The 21,825-nt window shown below is 44.0% G+C and overlaps 1 protein-coding gene across 2 annotated transcripts; it reads right to left on the minus strand.

The window, feature by feature from the left end:
* Positions 1-1,829: 1,829 nt before the first annotated feature.
* On the minus strand, positions 1,830-12,458 carry LOC120706632 (acyl transferase 4-like). 2 transcript variants are annotated; one of them, XM_039991312.1, is made up of 3 exons: positions 11,855-12,458; positions 9,422-10,119; positions 1,830-2,465 (listed from the first exon to the last, which is right to left on the minus strand). In XM_039991312.1, the coding sequence occupies exons 1-3, from the start codon at positions 12,308-12,310 to the stop codon at positions 2,324-2,326; spliced, it is 1,296 nt and encodes a 431-aa protein (XP_039847246.1). In that variant the 5' UTR covers positions 12,311-12,458; the 3' UTR covers positions 1,830-2,323. The 2 variants fall into 2 exon arrangements, 1 of the variants encoding a protein (XP_039847246.1); XR_005688384.1 differs by lacking the exon at positions 1,830-2,465 and adding an exon at positions 6,527-8,513 and having other exon boundaries at positions 8,732-10,119.
* Between the last annotated feature and the right edge of the window lie 9,367 nt (positions 12,459-21,825).

A 21,825-nucleotide genomic window follows, 5' to 3' on the forward strand; every position in this document is an offset into this window, starting at 1 on the left:
TCCGGTTTTGCAGCTGATGCTGCGCACTTTGTCTAACGTGTCATGTTATCTTGAGTAAGGCTGAACAACAACCGGTTCGTTGTCAGCACTTGCAACAACTGTGAAGACGTACGTGAACAGACAACAATCCTTGGCCCAAATTCAGACCTGGAGCCCAGCAGGGTTCATTTAGGCCCTGCGTCCATGTATCACTTGGACCCTGCGTCCATGTATTGCTGGGCTTCTCTGACCGGCCTTCTGTGGGCCGAGTAGTCACCGTTCGGCCACAATAGCTGCTTGGGCCAATCAGCATGTTGCGGGGCCTGGCTAATACACGGTTGTCCGGAAGTTTGCTCACGTATGGTCGGTCTCCGACCATCCTTATTTGGAAATGTTCCTTTGTTTGTCTGCGCCATTTCGTGACGTGATTGCGGTGCCTCTCTTGCACAAGTGTCAACTCCCCACTTGCGCTAACGTGCACCTTGCATTCTATAAGAAAATGTATGGAGAAAACAAAAATTGGAAAGCAACAATTTGGAAGGAAAAATGTGCAAAAATTTTAGAAACTTGTAGAAAAAACTTCCGAACAAAAGATGTGTATAAAGTTTATTAAAAGATTGGAAAAAATATTTTGGAAAAAAAATTAGCCAGACAAAATTTTGTTTGCTCGCAAAATTTTGAAACAAAAAACTGTAAAATGTCGAGAAGAAACAAAAATTTGGAAGCAAAAAATTATTAAAAATTTTACAAGCAAAAGTTGTAAACAAAATCTTTGGGAGATAAAAAAATTGAGAACAAAATTTATCTTGAAAAACAACTTTTGGGGACAAAGATAACCAAAATTTGCACAGAAGAATTCAAAAAAGAAAAACAGCCAAGAGGTTATATACATAACTTTTTTGGCGGAAAAGTTGGATAGGAAACTTTTGCTATGAATTCAGAAAACATTATGTGAAAAAAACCTTGGAATGGGAAAATAGAAAAGGAAAAAATGCAGCTCTGGCACTCGGATCCTAGGGGAAGCTCGTTGAGTGCGCTGTCGCTCCGGCGCAGAGAGCTCTCCCAGCGCCTCCGCTCCTGCGGGCCGCTCCGTCAGGCTGCACGCTGCTCTTGCCTCATGCTGGGAATAAGCATAATGAGAGGAAAAATGAAGGTAGGAGAGAGAATGGAGAAAGAAAAATGGATCGGAGGAAGTGGAGTTGTTGGTTTTGCCCGAAGGATATGGATTAGGGAGATGCGGGGCCATACAACATGTGTTATTCACGAAACGGTTGAGATCGATCGTGAGCACGAGAATCTTCTGTTGACAGTAGAATCAGGATTGGGCATGTTGGTTGTGTGTTATGCTAGGGCTTGATCAGAAAGCGGTTCAAAGAATAATTGTTCCAGACTTACAACATTCATGTTGATTGCATTATGCCACTATCTTTGGCGATGGAGAAGAGTTCAGGGAAAGACTGCTCAAGGAAACAAGTTCTGCCATCTTTGATAATTATTGAAGCAATGTCTTTAAACTAGTCTAAAAGTAATAAGATGTCTCTCCACCGGAAAGAACCTTTTCTTTAGTGATTTGGGAGTTTATCATTCCCAGATTAGCTTTACCTAAGGGATGTCCAACCAATTGTAAAAGTGAAGATGTTCAAATACTGAGTATACTTTCCATCCAAGAAATCTAGCGGTTTACCAAAACCTAGGTGTTGCGTGCAAGACTTTCAGAACTGAACTATGCTTCATTTTATCAAAGGCCTTCTCAAAATCTAATTTGAGTTCAATGATTTTCTTCCTTGAGTGGTGACAAAGATGCAAATATTCCGGAGCCCAAGAGCCAAGCAATCTTGGATTGTTCTTCCTTTAATAAAGCCATAAATAGACCTCGGTACAAACCGTATCTTATTACAAACTGTATCTCATTACAATGCCCAAGATACAGCCCAAACCAGCCAAAACACTAGCGCATGATGAAGCGTATGTGCATCACGCACGTACCACTACTAGGGGTGGTAATGTGCCATGGCCCTAGTGTCTCTTCACAGACCAACAAGATCCTTTAATTTATTAGTTTCAAATTATATTATATTAGAGTCCAGTCCTTTTAGGATCCGACTCTTAGATTTTATAGTTCAAAATCTTGGACCACCTCTAACCACTACACCACAACCACAAGTCCACAAGCAATGCTGGACATGAGATACAATGTCAACGAGCATGAGGTAGCAGGTACTCTCTCCGTTTCAAATTATATTTCGTTTGATTTTTTGACTTCAAATTTGACCACTTGTATCAGACCGTCCTCATATATCATCAGAGCATCCCCTATATCAAAGCATGCATAGTGGTGTGAGTTCTAGAATGCTTCCATCTCGTCCCTGAACTCCGGCAAGTTCTCCTCGACGCACCGTGTCATGATCCTTGCCCCCGCCTTGGGCGCCGGCGGCGCGCCGATAATGGCTTTGGGCATGAACGGGACGAACGCAAAGGATATCAAAGCGGATGTTCTATCCCCCTCATAAGGTATACCCCCACAAGGAACGGTCAGGATGAGATGCGTATTGCTTGGCGATTGGTGCAAATACCTCCTACGAAGTTGACGTGGACATCATTATACTCGCGGATTTACAGAGTGGCAGCTCTTCCATGACTGAACGGTCAACTCAAGAAAACCCGATAGGCCATTGCCTTTCACACCAGAACAGGTTTTATCTAGGAGAGAACCTTGCGTTAGAAGGAAACTAGGCTTCTAAAGTCTTCTGCATCTAGTGCCAGTAGGCATATCTGTAAATGCAAGATGGAGAAGGGATTCGTGATCTAGACCTGATGGAAACTACAGGATTTGGAGATGGTGAGGGAATGAGCGGAGTGCAAGAAGAGCCTGTAGAAAATAGAGGATTAGGCGGCAAAAATTGGGGCGCCGAAGCTCGTGCAGAGCATATGGAAACCGGAGCATTTGAAGCCTCGAAGGCTGCAGGCCGCATGGAGCTTAGCTGCCAGGCATCAATCGAAGAGGAGAAGAAATCAACAAGCAATGCAATCTTACGAAGTGGTGAGGCAGGAGGATTTCCTCCACGGCCACGTCGCGGGTGAGTTCCTATAAACTGTATATGTGATCCCTTGAAATTGCATATCAATCGTCTTGTATAGATGTCAGATGAACATAATTAGCTGATGTGTGGTACTGCATATAAGAGAATAATGAATTTCTTATGTCAGAGATGCAGCGGCAAGATGTTTGATATATTTTTGAATTGCTCATGTCGGCAATATGTTGGATATATTAGCTAGTTCGATTAGTGATAAAATGAGTTTAGAATACTACTGCCTCCATGACACATTGCGTAAGATCATGTAGTACTGCAGCAACTCGATGCATTGCTTTTCTGGTAAGCCACAATAATTAGCAATGTGGAATAATAATGAGTTGTTTGTAAATATTTCTGTATTAAATTCATGCAGGAAATGCGCCCGTGAAGGTCCAAATGAACGAATAGCCCCAGAAGATGAGGAAGATGCGGTGACAAAGGCTATACGCCTTGCAGCTGAACGGCCAGACCAGCCAATATTTTTCCCTTACAAAAGAACTGTGTTCAACAGCTGCGATGAGGCGAAAGAGTTCTACAACTTATACTCCTGGGAGAAAGGTTTCGGAATAAGAATAGGGCGAGGATGCAAGAACAGCAAAGAGTATAGAACTAGGCAAGATTTTGTCTGCTCGTGTGAGGTGCACACTAATATATGTTGTTTGCACACACAACACTATTATTTCTCAAATTGGACTTGTAACTCATTGATGGTTTTTAATATATGCAGGGAACAGACAAGAGCACAACAGCAGCTTCAATCAGGACTGAATGCAAGGCAATGATCAGACTTCTCAGACAAAATGATCATTCATGGTACATCAGCAGGGTGGTTGACACACACAACCACCCATTTTTAGCAGGCTATGGTGAAAACAAGCAATGGAAATCGCATAGTGACATAGATCCACTAACAAAGGATTTGGTTAAGAAGCTTAGGGAGAACAATATAAGTGTTGGGAGGATCTGCAACATCCTAGGTGTGTCGGATGCAACCTCAAGCAAAACAATGAGAAAGGAGTCTATACGGTCCTTGTGTGCAAAACTGTCCCAAGAAAACATGAAAGATGATATTGGAAAGACAATGGGACTTTTGGAGGATATGAAGAAGACTGACCCTGGGCTTGAAGTAAGGTTCCAAATGGACAGCAGTGGCGCGATGAAAACAATGCTTTGGTGCACCGGTAAAAATAGAGTGGACTACGAGAATTTTGGAGATGCCATAACATTTGATACAACCTACAGGACAAACCTTTACAACCTGCCATTTGGTCTTTTCGTTGGTGTAAACAACCATTTCCAGTCAATAGTGTTCGGAGGGGTGCTTCTAACATCTGAGAAAACAATTGATTTCGAATGGGCATTCACAAATTTTGTAGAAATAATGAATGGTAAAGCTACCCTGACAATGCTAACAGGTACAACCTATCGTATCATCCTCAGCAGATCATTGTATCCAGTAGTTTTATCTTGTAAATATACCAACCTGAAAACATCACAACTAGTAGTGCAATGCTTAAGTAGATTGACACCTACATTGTCGATTATTATGCAGACCAGTGTGCCGCCATGGCAAAGGCGATAAAATCAACACTACGGACTACAAGGCACAGATGGTGCAGGTGGCACGTGCTGAAGGATGCAAAAAAGAAGCTTGGGAACATCTACTCAAAACGTAAGAAGTTCAAGCGTGAATTCAATAAACTAATAACTGATGAGATTGACATAAGAAGGTTCGAGAATGAATGGGTAAAACTACTAAAGGAATACCGCCTTGTCAAGAACAAGTACTTGAAGAGGTTGTTCAAGCACCGGGACAAATGGGCTAAACCATATTTCATGGACATATTCTGTGCTGGAATGACCAGCACACAAAGGAGTGAAAGCGCAAATCATATGTTAAAAAAGTTCATTCAACGGGCTGCACCAATGCACCTTTTTGTGAGTAAATTCAATGAGCTGCAGAGCGACAGACACGACCAGGAAGGAAAAGAGCAGCATTCTACTAAACAGGTATGTGATAAGCAGAAATAGAAAATGATATTTGGCATGAGTAAATCTCACTAAACCATGATAATAACTGTGCAGACACTAATTGTTCGGTCCAATCTCTCCTATAACAGGTTCTCAGAAAAAAGCTAAGAGTAGGGGTTCCAATAGAGCGCCACGCAAGCACGGTGTACACAAGAGCAATGTATGAGAAATTCTGTGATGAGCTATTTGAGTCAGGATCATTTGCCATATTTAAGAGGATCAATGATAGTGAGTTCATTTTAGTAGACACAAAGAACGAAGAGGAAATAGATGCTAAGCATTTCAGGGTGAAGCTAGAAGGAGATAATAAGATCAGTTGTGAATGTGGTTTCTACGAACATATGGGCATGCTTTGCCGCCATACTCTCAAGGTGAGTGATGAATTATTAAATTGGATTTGTAAAAGTGTTGCAATGATAAAATTGTACTGAAAACTATATAAAACAAAAACAGGTCCTCGTCCATCTGGACAAAATGGAAATCCCAGCTAGAAACATAATGAGAAGATGGACAAAGGAAGGGCACATACCATGTAAAGAAACATCGATATCTTCTGCCTTGGAGCAGCAATCGCATAATATGCAGAGAAAGACGCTTCTGGCAAAAGCTTGTGAACTTACCAAGGTGGATGACAAGGGACGACTCGTCTCTTTTGGTAAAACAATTGAAGAAGTAATTGGTAATTCCATGGTAAGTGAGACATCGGGTCAACAAATTGGTGAAGTTAAAGATGCAACAACTTTTTGGCCAACCTCGAAGCCCACATCCTGTCCTCCCCGAACAATATTCGGTGGAAGGCCACCAAACACAGGACTAAAATCATGGATTGCAAGCACTAAGAAATCTGCAGCGTGCCAAGCCGATGATCCAAGCACTAAAGCATCAGAGTGGCCAGAGGAAGAGAACCCAGCCAAGAAGAAAACAAAGTCCATTTTAGAACTTATGCAGTTGAAGTAACCGTTCAAGTTGCCTTAATTATGTTACCGGTATGCGTATGTAAAACTGATGCTCTTTTATATTTGGAACCAATAATACACACATTGTAATCTTATTAAATTTGAACTCAATATGAGCATTGTGTCCAGTATACAATCACTACTTTTATTTACTACTAGTAGAGTATATGATGTACATGTTGACACACTGAAATAGGACTAATACTATCCACTCAAGTAAGTATATGACGTGTATGTTTCCTCCTATTACAGCTAGTAACAAGTTGGTCTTGTATCAAGCCTTCACATGACGACATACTAAAATGCACCTGATAGTTGATAAATTATCTGTAAAAGATCACGACGAAAATGTCCATTTTGAGTAACTCCAATATTTCTGCGAGTGGATGTAACGTACACATGAGCTAGGCATCTTGTAACTCAATAATGAGGTTTACCACATGAGTGCTAATTGAAACATAATGATTACTTTAAAATAAATGATAATGAGAACTGCCAATCTTTATATGTAATTCTTATTTCCAAACACATCATATTAATAGTACATACAACTGTGGACATCCAAATACAATAAAAAATAATATTATCTAAGCATCCTAGGGTGAAGAATCAAATTGAGGAGCCTCGAGCTTCAAGGAACCCCTTAGCCAAGACGAATTGTAGTCCTTTGACCTCCACCTTCTGTACATGGAAGTGTCAAGTAAAAGCACAGTTTAGTTTATCTACCATATAGAGCAAGAAAACTTGCTTATCTATATAATAAAATAGAGAAAAAGTGTATCATAGGACCATCCTACATGACTACAATATAAAATATTTTAGAAAACACTATTCCATAAAAACAAATTCCCAAGCAGGATGTACTGGATAAGCATAAGCTGTACTGATGAAGTTGCTGAAATAATGCTCCAATTATGTTATACAAAATTATATCCAGTCTAAACTAACTAGATCTCCAATTGAACAGAGGAGAGAGAAGACATACCTCCATAGGAACTCTATATGATCGAGCAAGGGATCTAGTTGCTTCCCCCAAAAGCAACATTCAATGAGATTGTGTCCTCAGTGGCATCTACCTCCCAATTTAAAGAGCAATGGTAGCATAATTCTAATGCTGATAGTAACTAGGAGTGGAAAAGTGGAACAAATAAACTTAAAGGAAATAATCAAATCTGAGAACCATGATATATACTAAAGTGCACAACTTATTCCTGCTAAAACTGCACAATATAAGATGTGAAATAACAACCACCTTGCTTTTTCCAATTACAGAATCAGGCTGATCCAAGGTACAAGAACAATATTGGCACGGATCATAGGCCTCATTCTGTCAGATGCAAAACATTTAATATGCGGAAAGATACAACTTTCTTCAAGATACCATGGTTCATACTAAGGACACTGAGGTGTATACTGTCATGGTACAACACCTATACTTAAATTATGAAATTTAAACAAGTTGGGCTGCATTATGACATATATGTAATTACCACAATGCTACAAAAAATTATATATGCAACAAAATATCTATTTCGAGATACAAATAAAGGAAACTGTATAGCTGCAAGAATAATGTGCAAGTAATACTGGGTACTTTTGTATTGCCATTGAGGTCAGTTTTAATCTTAATCACTGCATCAAAGTAGCCTTTCTCAGTACATAATCATACTATTGATATGACCCTATCGAAGGATTGTGCAGTGCAGTCCAGTAACAACTGATGCATAGTCAAGCCTAGCACCTAGTGATATTAAAAGTTGACATAACATACATACACCACAATGCAAGCTTGAATGAACTCTCCTCGTTAGCTGACATTGCCAAATGCCAACCCATATTGACACTCGGTTACCTACTTTTTCTAATTCCACATGGAAGCCCAGAATGCATGCCACTTTCTTCCTTGCTAAACTTCAACTTTTTTGAATAAAACAGAACAAGGGTATGCAACAAATGCATCAACCCTCCACAGTACATCATCCGGACAGCAAACATTCTGTTTATTTGCGAAAGAGTAGGGAAGTGAATCAATCCCCTCAAACCTGAATTCTTTTACTAACTTCTTGCAATCACCAAGCCTAGAAATCAGATCAAACAACCGGGTAAGCTAACACCTAGCAGATACACCTGCTAACTCTTTTTTCCCCTTTCCCCTGACAACATTGACAAATCCAATAACCAACTAGAATGAGTACTTATGCAACCTAAATGAGTACTAGTTAAGCCACCTGAATGTGTACTAATGCAGTAACTTAGAAAGCTAAATAAACAATCAACATATCCATAAAACCACATGATATCCAGTTGATTAGTCAGACTAAATTTTTAATGACATTGTTAAACTTTAGTGACCTCCAATTGAGACAAATAAACAAAATAATGGGATCTGACCTCCGAGTTATCATCCTCACTGGAGAGCTGATAATCAAGCAGCACCAGATCTGCAGTTAACTGAATAATGACGGCCCATCTGGATTTCAATGTGATGTATGTACGAGAAATCAAAATCTGAAACTCCATATCAACAAGAATCCACAACCGATCAGAGACAAAACTCGAGATAACCCGCAAGAACTCTAGAACAATAAACAAAAGGGGAGGACGGGAAGATGAGAGTAGTAGGACCGACAAAAGCAACCAGGACTCTGCTTGGGATTAAAAAAAAGCGCAACAAGCATCAACACATACCGAATGTTGGATTGAAAAGAAGGCAGCAGCAGGGATTTGTTCATATGTTCCACAGGAAGGATACATGGTTCTGGAGGGGATCGTGCCGGAGATGATGTTGTGAGGATGGACAGATGGCCGGAGATGAGTGGTGGTGGATCGATTTGTGCACAACAGAACAAAGCATCTCCAGTTCTAGAAAGGGGAAAAGATTATTTAGGCTCACTGATGTCTCCTGAAGATCGAAGCCGACGAGAGCGTCACTTCCCGCACCGTGGCCAACAAGACCGATGTGCGAGGTCACAAATCCGACGAGATGAGAGCGGCGATGGCAATGGCGATAACAGCAAGATATGATCTGTAACGAAGATGTATAAGTGGAGGGTGAGCCCCGCCCCGTCTCGTCGCTGACAAGGTCGCCGGAGGCGGAGAGGGAGGCAGCCGGTGGAGATCTGGTCGGAAGTTGGCCGCAAGAGGAGGGAGAAGAAGAGTCGTATCCAGAAAACTCAGGTACAATGTGAATGAGTCTTCTAGACATTGTTGACCGCAAGGAGGTTAAGCTAGCAGCCAATCTGATGTCAGCATGTTTAAGTGCACTGCCGCGTGCCACGTAGGAGCGGAGCGCGAATCTTGAAGAAGAATCGGATGGCATATTATAGGGGGGATATCCAATGTGGTGGACACGAGAACATTCGCGCAAAGGATATCACCTGCGACGGCGTCCCCCAGCCGTAGTCGGCGTCCAACCCCAGGCGGGTCCAGTCCGACACGAACAGCAACTCGTACGAGAAGCTCAGGTCGTAGGGGTCCGGCTCCACGCGCTCCCCCGCCGCCCACCGCGCGAACTCGGCGGGGAGCCACGCCTTGGCGTCCCGGATCATGGCGACCACGCCGGCCGTGTCCGCGCCCGCCACCGCGCCGCTCTCCGCGCTCACCGTCACCGTGTAGAAGCAGTTGCCGTAGAACCCGGCGCCGCCGCCGCCACCGCGCAGGAGGCGGCGCGCGTCGGCAAAGAAGCCGAGGCTGACGCGCGTCGACGGGTCCGCGAGCCGCAGCGACCGCGTCCGCGCCTGCCACAGCCTGGCGACGGCGACGTCGAAGGTGGAGCAGCGCCGCCCCGTGGACTGCAGGAACTGGGACTTGGCACGCTCGATGCTGTCGGAGCTCAGGTCCACGGTGAGGTGCCGGAGTTGGAACGTCCGCGGCGTGGGAAGAGGGCCGGAGAGGAACTTCTTGGGCGGGTTTGGGATGAGCTCGCCGCGGGACCAGATGGGAGTGACACGGGGCTTGGGGAGACCGCGGGTGTTGTCGCCAATGGCGGTGATGAACTGCCCAGCGCCCAGGCCGTCAGTGATGGCGTGGCTGGAGGTCAGCCCCACCACGAAGCCACCGCACGTGAACTCGGTCACCTGCAGATAGTGTAGAATTACGATCGTTGCTCGACAAGCTAATTACCATGCAAGTGTGGGTAAATCTCATAGCTAGCTAGTCATGAATCATGATGGACATCATGATTTGACCCTTGCTTGTGGCTCCCATGCTACAGCTATTGGATCAGGTAGCAAAGTCGCCTCAAACAGTGGTGTGACCTGGGACTCTGACGTCGTCATGATGAGGATAAGTATCCGACTAATAAGGTCTCATTTTAGATACAAAATTCAAAATTTCAAAACTATCTTGCGGCATATGCATGAAGTATTAAATTTAGATAAAATAAAAACTAATTGTATAGTTTGCTTGTAAATCGTGAGCCGAATCTAATGAGGCTAATTAGATCATGATTAGATAATAAATTACTATAATAAATACGTGCTAATAACAGATTAATTATTTTTAATAAATTTGTTCCGCAGTTTACATACGAGTCTTGTAATTAATTTTATAATTAGTCTATATTTAATACTTCAAATGTGTAAAAATTTTATTTAAAAAAACTTTACGCGGTGAAACTAAACATCCGCTATGATCTTTTTTTTTTGCGAAAAAAAAAGATCATAGCACGAACTCATATCGAGTCGACTGCCTAACGACCGTTCAACAACCATATATTTTACGGCAACCAAGACAAAATGCTGACAGATATGATGATATATTACAATACGAAGAAAATAATCTTGTTTATTTGCCACGCGGATCATGCCAGCGTCCTTAATTGGGCAGGTACTTACGCCATAAACTGCTCACTTTGGAGTAGCGAACAAATTAAGTCTAATTCAGTTGCAGTTTCTTACTATTACGAAATATGTACGTTTGGTTTCGAGCCGGTGATTAAGAATGTGTTCAGGGGCGGAGTTAAGGATTTGACCATAGAGGAGGTCATACACACCCACCCGGCCCGTGAGATCTAGGCCATGTTTGAAACATTAGCCCAGAGCTAATTTTGAAAGCTAATGTTTAGTCTTGAATTGATAGGCTAAGAATTAGTTTAAGGTAGATTGTTTGAATCCATGAGCTAATGTCAACTCTCTCTCTTCCATCCCCATGTCTAGGTGTGAGGACCATACAAAATTAGCCTCATTAGATGTGATAATGGGATAATGGATGATTCACTTTAGCCCAAAATTATCCCAAATATTTGGATGCATGAGGAATAATTTGGGACTAAAAGGTGAGAGATAATCATTATCCCTATGTATCCAAACAGACCCTTGGTTTAACATCTTGCTACGGTTAAGATGACACTTCCTCACACCGAGTAATTTTGATGATTCTCTCGCTGATTGGTGGACACGATCACGCAAAAGGTTGCAAAAGGCTGACCGAAAATGCTTCAACTCTCTAGTCATTCTCACCTCTTGGATGATTTGGAAAGAGCGGAACAACAAGATTTTTGATAGAAATCAGCTGACAGTCATGGAGCTGGTGCTACGTATCAAGGAGGAAGCTGATGTCTGGTTATTGGCAAGTTTTAAGCACATCGGTGTTTTCCTTACAGCTTTTAGTCTGCCTGTAAGTCGCAAACTGTTAAACTTGTAATGTAATTTTTTCTTTTGTTGCCTGAGCTTGGATCTCTATTCCTAGCTCGTTGGTTGGTTGTAAAACTTTGCTTTTTCTTAATGAAAAACGTATCCAGACACGATCGCGAAAAAGAAAAAGCAATAATCAATAACATACTTCAAATGAAAAGGTGTTATGTTGTTATACCTGCATCATGAGAGGGAGGTCGAGTGGCTGCACACCAGGCGCTTCGTCCGGGAGCAGGTCGCCCTCCGGGATGGCGAACGGGTACTTCTCGAGGCGCCCGACGTCCTCCAGGCTGCACCCGGCGACGGCCTCCACGAACCACGCGCCCTCGCCGGTGCACTCCACGCGGGAGCTCGCCGGCCCGCCGGGCCCGCCGACGAGCCGCCCGGCGAGCGGGTAGTAGTCCACCAGCGCCTTTCCCAGCGCCTCCCGGACCACGGTCGCCGGGGACTGCTGCTGCAGCTGCCCCTCGCCGGCGGCGGCTCCGCAGCCGCGCGGCGGGTACACGTTCAGCGACGGCACCATGTGGCGCAGCCCCACCACGCGGTCAATGGCGGACAGCTCCAGCGAGCCCGCCGGCGTCGCCGCGGCCGGGCGCACGTACGACCGGCTCGTCCTCCGCACCTCGAACCCCATGGCCGGCACTGTGTGTGATTGTTCGATGTCTGCAGGCCTTCGCGTGTATTTTGCGATAGTGTGCGATGGTGTTGTATGGACTACTATATAGGAACTAGAATTAGGGAGCAGTCTTGAGTCTTGAGCAATAATTGATATATAGGCCGGATTACTTTGGAGTTTGGACGCAAAATATATACACTGATATCGAGACGTCATTTACATATAATATAATATCCAATGATGATAGACAAATATCATTGACTTTGGTGATGATCGTTGACAAAACGTAGGATCGAGGAGTACCTTGTTTTTTCTTACTTCAAACTCCCTCTATCTATTTTTATAAGATACACATACATATTTTTTATAAGGTGCACATACATATTAAGATTCAAACTTTACAATCTTTGACCATTATTTTTTTATTTTTATAATATAAACTTTATATGATTGGATTCGTAATCAAATATACTTTGCCATGATTATAAATTTATAATATAAGTGATATAATATATGATGGATGAATAGTGAAAAGTGGTATTTGGAAAACCGTGTCATATGTTATAATATACATTATAAAAATGAAAGAAGGGAGTAAAACCTTAATATAAGAAAGGACCACTCGAAGCATCCTGGTAATAGCTAGAGGGGACAGTTGACTATAAATATGCATAATCCATCTATAGTGCTGCGCATTGTAGTTGAAAACTACCGGTACAGATCACCACTTGAAATCCATCTCTACTATAGCTCTTTTCCTCTCCCTGCTTTTTTTCAAAACCTGTTTGGATAGGCTAAAGTGAAGGACAATGCTTATGTCTTGAATTCAATCTGACGTGCCTCTTTTATAACCGCCAAGGTGACACAGGCCAACTGGTAACGAGTTCAGAACCGTTAGAAAAAGCTCGATGCATAGCAGAAGCGAATAATAATAACCAAAATGTCGAAAGCTTGATACAAAGCGGAAGCTAACGTAAAGCGATCTACTCTAGCAAAGCTACCAACAACTTCACTTAACAAAGCATGTGATGATTCAGCAAAGATTAGCATAGCTCAAAATCAAATGGAAGCAAAGCTTATCCAAAAAAACCGATCACAAGTCTGACAAAAAAAACTAGAGCTAATCACTACAAAGCCAACTAAAATTTACTTGTTAGGCATGCAAAGATTAACCACCAGAACTACTCAACCCAAGTCAACTAAATATGGAAATTATCACGAGGTATTAGAGGAGGCAATCACTAATTAACTAGCTAAAACATGTTAGCAAAACAGTAAACAATCTTTGCAAAATGTAAATACTTGAAACAAAACTCAGAGGGCCTTCCTGCTGACCGGACCGTGGTGTGTCGCTAGTGCTGCCTCTGGGCGCTTTTTTCTTTTTTATATTTTTAAAAAATAAAAATTTCAAAAATATATGTCCGTTTTGAAATATTTCAAAAATACCCCCCGGTCGCCCCCCATAGGGCGACAGGTCTTAAGTGTAATTTTTTTTCTTTAAATTCGCAATGAGGTCCCTGGGAAAAAAAGACCCTGTCGCCCCCAACGGGCGACAGGGGGGGCCTGTCGCCCACCCCTCGGGCGACCGCTGGGCCCAGCCAACGGGCGCGGCAGGGGGGCCTATCGCCCCCCCCCTCGGGCGACCGGGGTATCACCCCCTATATAAGCTCCAACCCTCCCCTTCCCTCCTCATTTGAGCCCGAAAATTCCACCAAAAATCCAGAAAAAAAGAGAGGAGTGAGGAGAAGGAAAGCGGCGAAGCCCTGCTGGATTCAGCACTTGTGATCTGCAGGTTAGTACATTTAGTTTATATATTGTTATATTTAAGTACTACATATTTAAGTATGAGTAATTTAAGTAGTGGTGAGTAATTTAATTTAATTAGTGCTATAGTAAAACCATTTAAGTAGGAGTTTAATGATACGTTAGTTTGTAGTTACGTAGTAGTAAATTAGTTTAGAAAATTAGTTCTACGCATTTATTATAACAATTGCAGTACTATTAGAGACGTCTTTATAAATTAATTATGATTCAGAATAGAATTTGGCATATGCAGCATAGAATTTGAGTGTCATCACGTAGTTATGAATACTTATACGTTGTAGTTGAATTTCATACTTAGTTTTTACGGATTATTGAATAAGGTAGTGAAGTAAAGAGTATAACTCGATAAGTATTATGTGATATACAGATATGTCGAGCAAGATGCAGTTTCAAGTATTTTATGGTGAATACAATGTTATGTATGGGCCAAATGGAGTAGATCTTTCTGCCTTTAAGCGCACATCTAGCGGCATAGATAAACCTCTGGAAAGGAGTTTTGGTTCCATATGTAAGTGGCTGCAGCGTGGGTTCCATGTTGATCCGTTGACACATGTGATCACTGTCCAGTCTCTTGTTAATTGGGAGGTAGAAAGTGAATTATGGGAATTGATGATGATACACAGCACTGATGACTGGCAGAAGTACATGCAAGCAGCTCTAGAGCGTGGGTGGCCTCTGGCCATTCTTGTTCAAATCCGGGAGAAGACACAAAATGAAATCCAACATTGTGCAGATCAAGGAACTCCGAGTATTCAAAGAGAGACCAATTATGTTGAGCAAGATGAGTCAGAAGACACAGGGAACCAAAACATGGGACCACAGGGCCTTGCTGATGAGGGAGAGAGGATACATAGCATTGTGGACGAGATGGAGGCAGAAGACCAAACCGCAATAGAGATGGAAGAATATGAGGGCTCATCTGATGACGAGCAGTACTCATTGCCAAAAGAGTGGAAGGAGCATGGTTTTGGCAGTCATGTCGCAGAAGATGTACGAAATCAGGAGTGGGAGTACAGAGGGAATGAGGTAGTGCAAGGTGCAACATATCCAAACATTGAAGCCGTAAAAGATGCTGTGAGACTATGAGCAATATCATTGAAACGAGAATTCAGAGTCGTAAAGTCTGGCAGTAAAGAATATGAGGTGAAGTGTGTGAATGATGGATGTCCATGGCGAGTACATGCATTCAAGGGAAAATGGAAGTCCAACTGGAAATGTTCCTGCAATCAATACTGAAATTGCAACGTGGAACTGCGACAACGCCTCCATTGTGGCCCGATGTCCAAAACAGGTGGTGCATTAGGCATATGGGTGCAAGCTTCTATGAGCACTTCAAGAACAAGGATCTTAAGAACCTGTTTAAGAGGTTGTGCACCCAAAATCAACAGAGAAAATTCAATGCATTATGGCAGATGCTTGATCAGTTGACTACAGAGCTAGTGAAGGTAAGGGCATCAATTGAGAAGCCATTTTCACACTGGATTCGAGGTGCACCTAAGGAGAAATGGTCATTCCTTTATGATACCAACGGAATACGGTATGGTATTCAGACAACGAACCATGCAGAGTGTTTCAATATGGTTATGCGTTCTTGTCGTGCCTTTCCTCTTGTGGGAATTGTTGAGTTCATCATGTATGGGTGCATGAAGTATTTCAGAGAGCGTTACACGGCTGCAAGCATAAACATCAGCAACCCCCAAATTCAGTTTTGCAAAAGAGTGACACAATATATGCAAGAGAAGATTGAAAAGGCCAAACTGCACCGCGTCATACCGACATGTACAATGGAGCATAAATTTGAGGTTCTATGCAAGGATAGAACTGGTCGTGGTATCCGTAGAGATAGGATGGTACAGGAGAGTTTGATTACAGTTGATGGCCAACCCTTCTTCTCCTGCATGAAGCCTAAGTTATTGCATTTGCCATGCTCCCATCTCATTGCGGCATGTGCTGAGTCTGCGCTGCAGCCAGGAGTATTTGTTTCACCGTACTTCAGCAAGGAGGCAGCTGTATCCACCTGGGGACATGAGGTATACGGGATTGGAATTGTGGGGCCTTTCACTCAGGATATTGAGAATAAGATGTTTATTCCTGATCCAGCCACTAAGAAAGGCAAAGGCCGCCGTCAGACACGTCGTATTCGGAATGGTATGGACGAGTCGGAAGCAAGCAAGGCACAAAAGCGTTGCAGCCAATGTGGAGCATTGGGTCACAACTACAAGAAGTGTCCTCAGAATGCACTTCACGATGCTGCTGACGTCGGTCCTTCCGGAAATCCCAGAGATGGAGCACCTCCTACGTTCAGACGAGCATCGGCGAGAATTGCTCGTGGAAGGCATTCGGTGTCATGATCCACAATTTTATTTCATTACTTGTAATTTGTAGTAATGAAATATTACAGGTATGTAATGAACTATTATTGTACCTATGTGTCCAGTTTGTATGAAATATATATTTACCTATGTGTTCTCATATATTTTTGAATGCAGGTATGGAGATGGACTCCTTGCTAGACCCAGTGATCGACTCGAGCCACAGGTCTTACTTTGCAGCTGTTGAGCACCGAGCCCTAGAGGTGCTACATTGGTCGGCCCATGGTCAGCCATGAGCCTTACCACGGGGGCATGTACGGCGAAGAGGAGGACGAGAGGCCCACTATGGGAACTATCTGGATCTGGCGTCAGGTATGTTCTTATACATCTAATTTTGTTATTCATTGTTACATGATGCATAAGCGCACTTTTAATGTTACTTATTCCGAATGCAGAGGTCCTGGGCGCATGCGCAGGTTAGACGCGCATATTCTGAGTTTGTTTCAGAGCTCGACATGCTGACGCCCGAGGACGTTGTCTGGGAGCCTTACAGCCCAGAGGCTGTGGCTACCCGTGCACCAGCAGGCCTGTCTTTGCACTGCTCCGCGAATGCGAGCCTGTGGCTTACTTTCGCCGTCCTGGTTTATGACATCGCGGTTGAGGCATATTGCCCCTGGAGAGTCAGGAGACAGTTTGGGCAGCGCCAGGAGTTTCCGGTGCCCACCGCGTTGGAGCGTGTCAGTCGCCAGGACCACAGGTAATTATGAATGAACTTGGCTCATACATTCGTGTCGAATCTAACGATTCTTCGTGGTCCACTTTGTAGGTTGTCTAGGAGTGGCTTGCCATACTCTGATGATTGGCTCACCAAGATCCAGCCGTGGGTGGACCAATGGGAACAGACAGACGAGCACTTGGTCCATCCAACAGGACCACATACAGATAGCTCCTTTAGGGCTTACCTCACCTGGTACTTACCCCGGACTCGGGCTCGTCTGGTTTTTGTTGACACTCACCCGCAGCCACACCAGGCGAGGCCTCAGGATGGCTATGCCCGGCACCACGTGGAGTCACTAGCTGGCGCGGTGAATCTCTTGAGCATATTTGCATATATATATATATAATCATATTCATAAGATAATTCATGTGTTTGTAACTGTACCTTTACTGAATTGATGCAGCTTCGCCTTTGCAACATGATGGAGACGGACTGCTCGACTTACTTGACGAGGGTACGTGCCGGATCCCCAATGACCCAGTTTGAGCAGACAGAGACATGGTCGAGGCAGCGTGATCAGTTGCGTCAGGTAGTGCACAACTTTGGAAGCCGTGTGCAGTACGAAGACAGCCACGGGTCGTCTCAGGCCTCGTCGTCGTTCTCGTGTCCGTCGACCGTGCACGGGCCGACGTCGCAGTTCTTCCCAAGTGCAGGTAACGTACATATCTCTTTAAAATTACATCAAGTGTTCCTACATATTTACTAATATCACATACATGATACGATCCAGCTACTGCGTTCGGCCATACTGGAATGTTTAGAGGGACAACACCAGTTGGCGGACCGTATCCAGGGATGGTACCGGGGCCACAGATACCGGCCTACACAGGTTAGTTTATGTTTCGTAATTCGGTTTCTACATGTCATGACAAAATATACGAGCGTACGCTAACATCCACATTTTTTGCGTAGGATTCTACCCCCATGCAGGCCCCGGACCTTCTTCTTCCTCCTTTCGACCAGATAACGAGACCTTCACCTTAGACGACTTCGACAGCTTGAGTCCAGAAGAGCCTGCCGCGCAAGGTGACCCCGATGTCTTGGGGTATTCACAGCTAGGAGGAGCACCACTTGGGATCTCTCAGCAGCAGACACCGCAGCCCCTTGCGCGTCCTGAGCGATAGGTGAGGTCTCCGGATGTTCTCACCTACTCCGAGGGCCATGTCCGTGCCCAGCAGAGGGCTAAGAGGGTCCGACGCCCTAGGGGTGGTTAGATATATCTGATGTTTGTATCTCTGATGTTTATTTGTAATGAGATAGCTGTGGATCGCTTATTTGTATCCGATGTTTATGATTGTCCTAGTTTACTTGTCATTTGTTTCTATTCATACTATTGATGTGAACTTATTATGTTTGTGGGTTCCATAATGCTCGTGAAATAAGGGAAGTTCTTGCGATTTTTCCCGTGATTTAATGAAGGACAAGTTAGGTGCGGTAGGAGTTAGCGGCCGAGATCCTGCCGACGATGATGACGACTACACGCTCGAATAGCTCAAAATAGGAACCATAGTGTATCTAGCTGCGAGTACGAGATCACAGGTTGCCACTGCTCAGCACGGCGATCACGGGTTTCCCAAATGTGGCATTCTTTGCCCAGACATACGTGACCCAATAGCAGTGCCCTTCCACCATTTCAAAAAGTACGCAATTCGGCAGAGCTTCGCCGTTTTTCTTCTTCTCACCCCTTTTTTTTCCTGAATTTTTAGGCTCAAATGACAAAGGGAATGGCGGCATATAGCAGGCTCAAATGACAAAGGGAATGACGGCATATACAGGCCCCTGTCGTCCCAGGGGTGGGCGACAGGCCCCTGTCGCCCGTGGGGGGGGGGGGGGCGACAGGGCCTTTTTTTCCCCAGGGACCTCATTGCGAATTTGAAGAAAAAAAATTACACTTAAGGCCTGTCGCCCTATGGGGGGGCGACCGGGGGGTATTTTTGAAATATTTCAAAACGGACATATATTTTTGCACACTACCCATACCCGTCTACCCGCGGGTAAAAAATACCTGCAGAAAGAAACTAAACTAGCCTAAATCTCTAACATATTTTAGCCCATATGGCCCATAAATTTGGCCCAATCCAATTAAACTAGCCTAGTATATATATTGTGAACCCTTCTAAACCCTAACCATATTCCCCTCCCTCACCCCACTCCACTTCCCAGCCGCCGCCGCACCTCAACCTGGGAGGCAGCGAGGCTGCGATTCAAGCCGCGACGCCCCCTCAGCCCGCGCCCCTCGCTTCGCGTAGCGGGTCGCCGCCTGTCGCCCCTCTCCCCTCCCAACTCCGGCGCCCCCTTAGCCCCTCCCCTCCCAAACTCCAGTGCCCCTCCCTTCGCGGGGTCGCGCCGTGGTCGTCGCGCGGTCAAGCTAGCGCTCGCCCAGCCCCTCAGAGCGACTATCCCAGCCGCCGCAGGCCACATGCCCCCATGGCCCCACCACAACGCCCTCGGCTGGATTTGGAGCTTTCGTCCCCGGTGCCCCGCACATCATAGTCAAAGCTCAAGCCTAGTCGAAGCCATGGTTGAAATGCATGTGCATTTGCTTTCTTTTTGATGTCTTATCTATTAATTGCATTTGGGAGCTTGTAACCTGTGTGGTCTTTCTTTAATTCATGGTGGATTAGTGACTTGTAACCATGTGAATGAAGCTTGGAATAACTTAATTTTTTATGTGAATGTCGGGTATGTTTTCGGGTGTGGGTTACCCGTCGGGTACAAATTACCCACCGGATACGGGTATGGAAGTATTTTTCTACCCGTGTGCGGGTGTGGGTAACCCAACAAGTAAAATTTAGCCCCAGCGGGTACGGGTGGCTACTACCCGTCGGGTACATGCCCGTTGCCATCTTGACCTCCGACAGCAACGTGAGAATCCTGCAGAATGGTCGCACCCGACGAATCATGAGCAAACCACTTGTTGGGCTGATTTGATATTGGGCCAGGCACGTACAATTCTTCAGGCGATGGATTCTTGAATTGTAGCGCGCGCGATGCATAGTCATCCGGTGCACAAGCGCCTCGCGCATGTGGTCTGCTCGTTTCTCTTTTATTTGGGCCGACCCATTGATGGTTAAGGTCCTGCTTTGCTAATTATTTTTTTCTTTTTCTTCTAGAAGTTGATGGAATATTTTTTCTATTTGTTTCAATGGAATAATTTGTTCCGATGAAATATTCCTATAGTAAGATTAGATCCAACTGAACAAATTTTAATTTTATTCTGCTAGAATCTTTTCTATTTTAAATAGAATAATTCTGTTCCAGTGGTATTATTTGTTTCAATTATGGAGATTTGGGAGCCGGCGGCCCAAAAACAAGCAGTGCCCGTGTGCCCTGCAGGCGGGCGTGGTTAGCTGTCACTTCAGGTGGCGATACTTCAGGTGACGATTAAGAAAACCATCGCCTCAAGCAAAGCGCGCTTTGTGTTCGGGAGTTTAAGTTGCTTCGGCCCATTAATGAGGTTGGTCTGGCCCATTGCGCGGACTTTTTCCACATGTGTTGACAGCTAAGTAGCTAACTAGAAAGAGAATCTGCCATCCATGCAGATATGGACAAATGTTGACATCACCATGTGTATTCAAATTCAAAACTAAAAAAAAATATAATTATAAAATCGAGCATCCAAATTAAATTTAGAAGTACAACAAAAAAAATAATAAACAGTGCAAACATTTGATTGTATATGATAGCTACTGAAAAATGAATATTCCGAACAAATGAATAAATATTGCCAAAAAATTTAATTTACAAAGAGAACAAATAATTTAGCATTACAAACAAATTAGTTATATGCAGATATGAAGAAAAATGTATCTATATTAAGAAAATATCACATTAAACAAGTTAATATATAAAAAAAATTATAAAAGAACTCTATAGGACACATCCACGCTCTACAACTTACATCAATTCATAGTTAACAAGTTAGTTAAACAAAGTATGAAAGGAAAATAATAAAGAATGAAAAAAATAACTTACGGGAATGTTCAGTAGAGAGCGGTGCAGCGCTGCACCTCCTGTGCGTTGTGCCACACGCGTGCCTGGCCCAGCTGCACTGGGGCTGCGCGCCTCCGCATGGGCCGCTGCTATGTGCTGGCCCATCTGACCGCCAGCACGTGTGAATCCTTCAGGAGATGGATTCTAAATATCACTGTGTTTGGCAGGCTGGAGCTAGAATGGTGTGAGAGAAAAATACTGTTGGGCTGGCTGGAGCTGGAGTAGTATGAGAGAAAAATACTGTTGGGCTGGAGCAGGAGCAGGAGTAGGAGCCCGCGCGATATATAGTCCTGACGCCTGCAGCCAGCCTGGGGCGAGCGGAGAGCAGGGTTCACCTAACCGGTGGGAACCGGTCCGGTTCGACCGATTACCGGTCAAACCGGTCCGGACCGGTTCCGGTTCCGGCCGGTACCCAACCGGTCAAAATTCAAAATTCAAATTTGAATTAAAAAAAGAAAAATTCCTAAAAATACTTCAAGGTGCGATGAATCTAATGGTGTCAAATTTTCTCAAAAATTCGTTCGTTTAACATACTTTTCGGACATTTAAAGTTAAAATAAAAAAGAAAAAGAAAAAAATAAGACGGCCATTAAGGCCCACTTGGTAAACCGGTCAAACCGGCCGGT

The sequence above is a fragment of the Panicum virgatum genome, chromosome 5K, assembly GCF_016808335.1.
Source record: "Panicum virgatum strain AP13 chromosome 5K, P.virgatum_v5, whole genome shotgun sequence".
NCBI lineage: Eukaryota > Viridiplantae > Streptophyta > Magnoliopsida > Poales > Poaceae > Panicum > Panicum virgatum.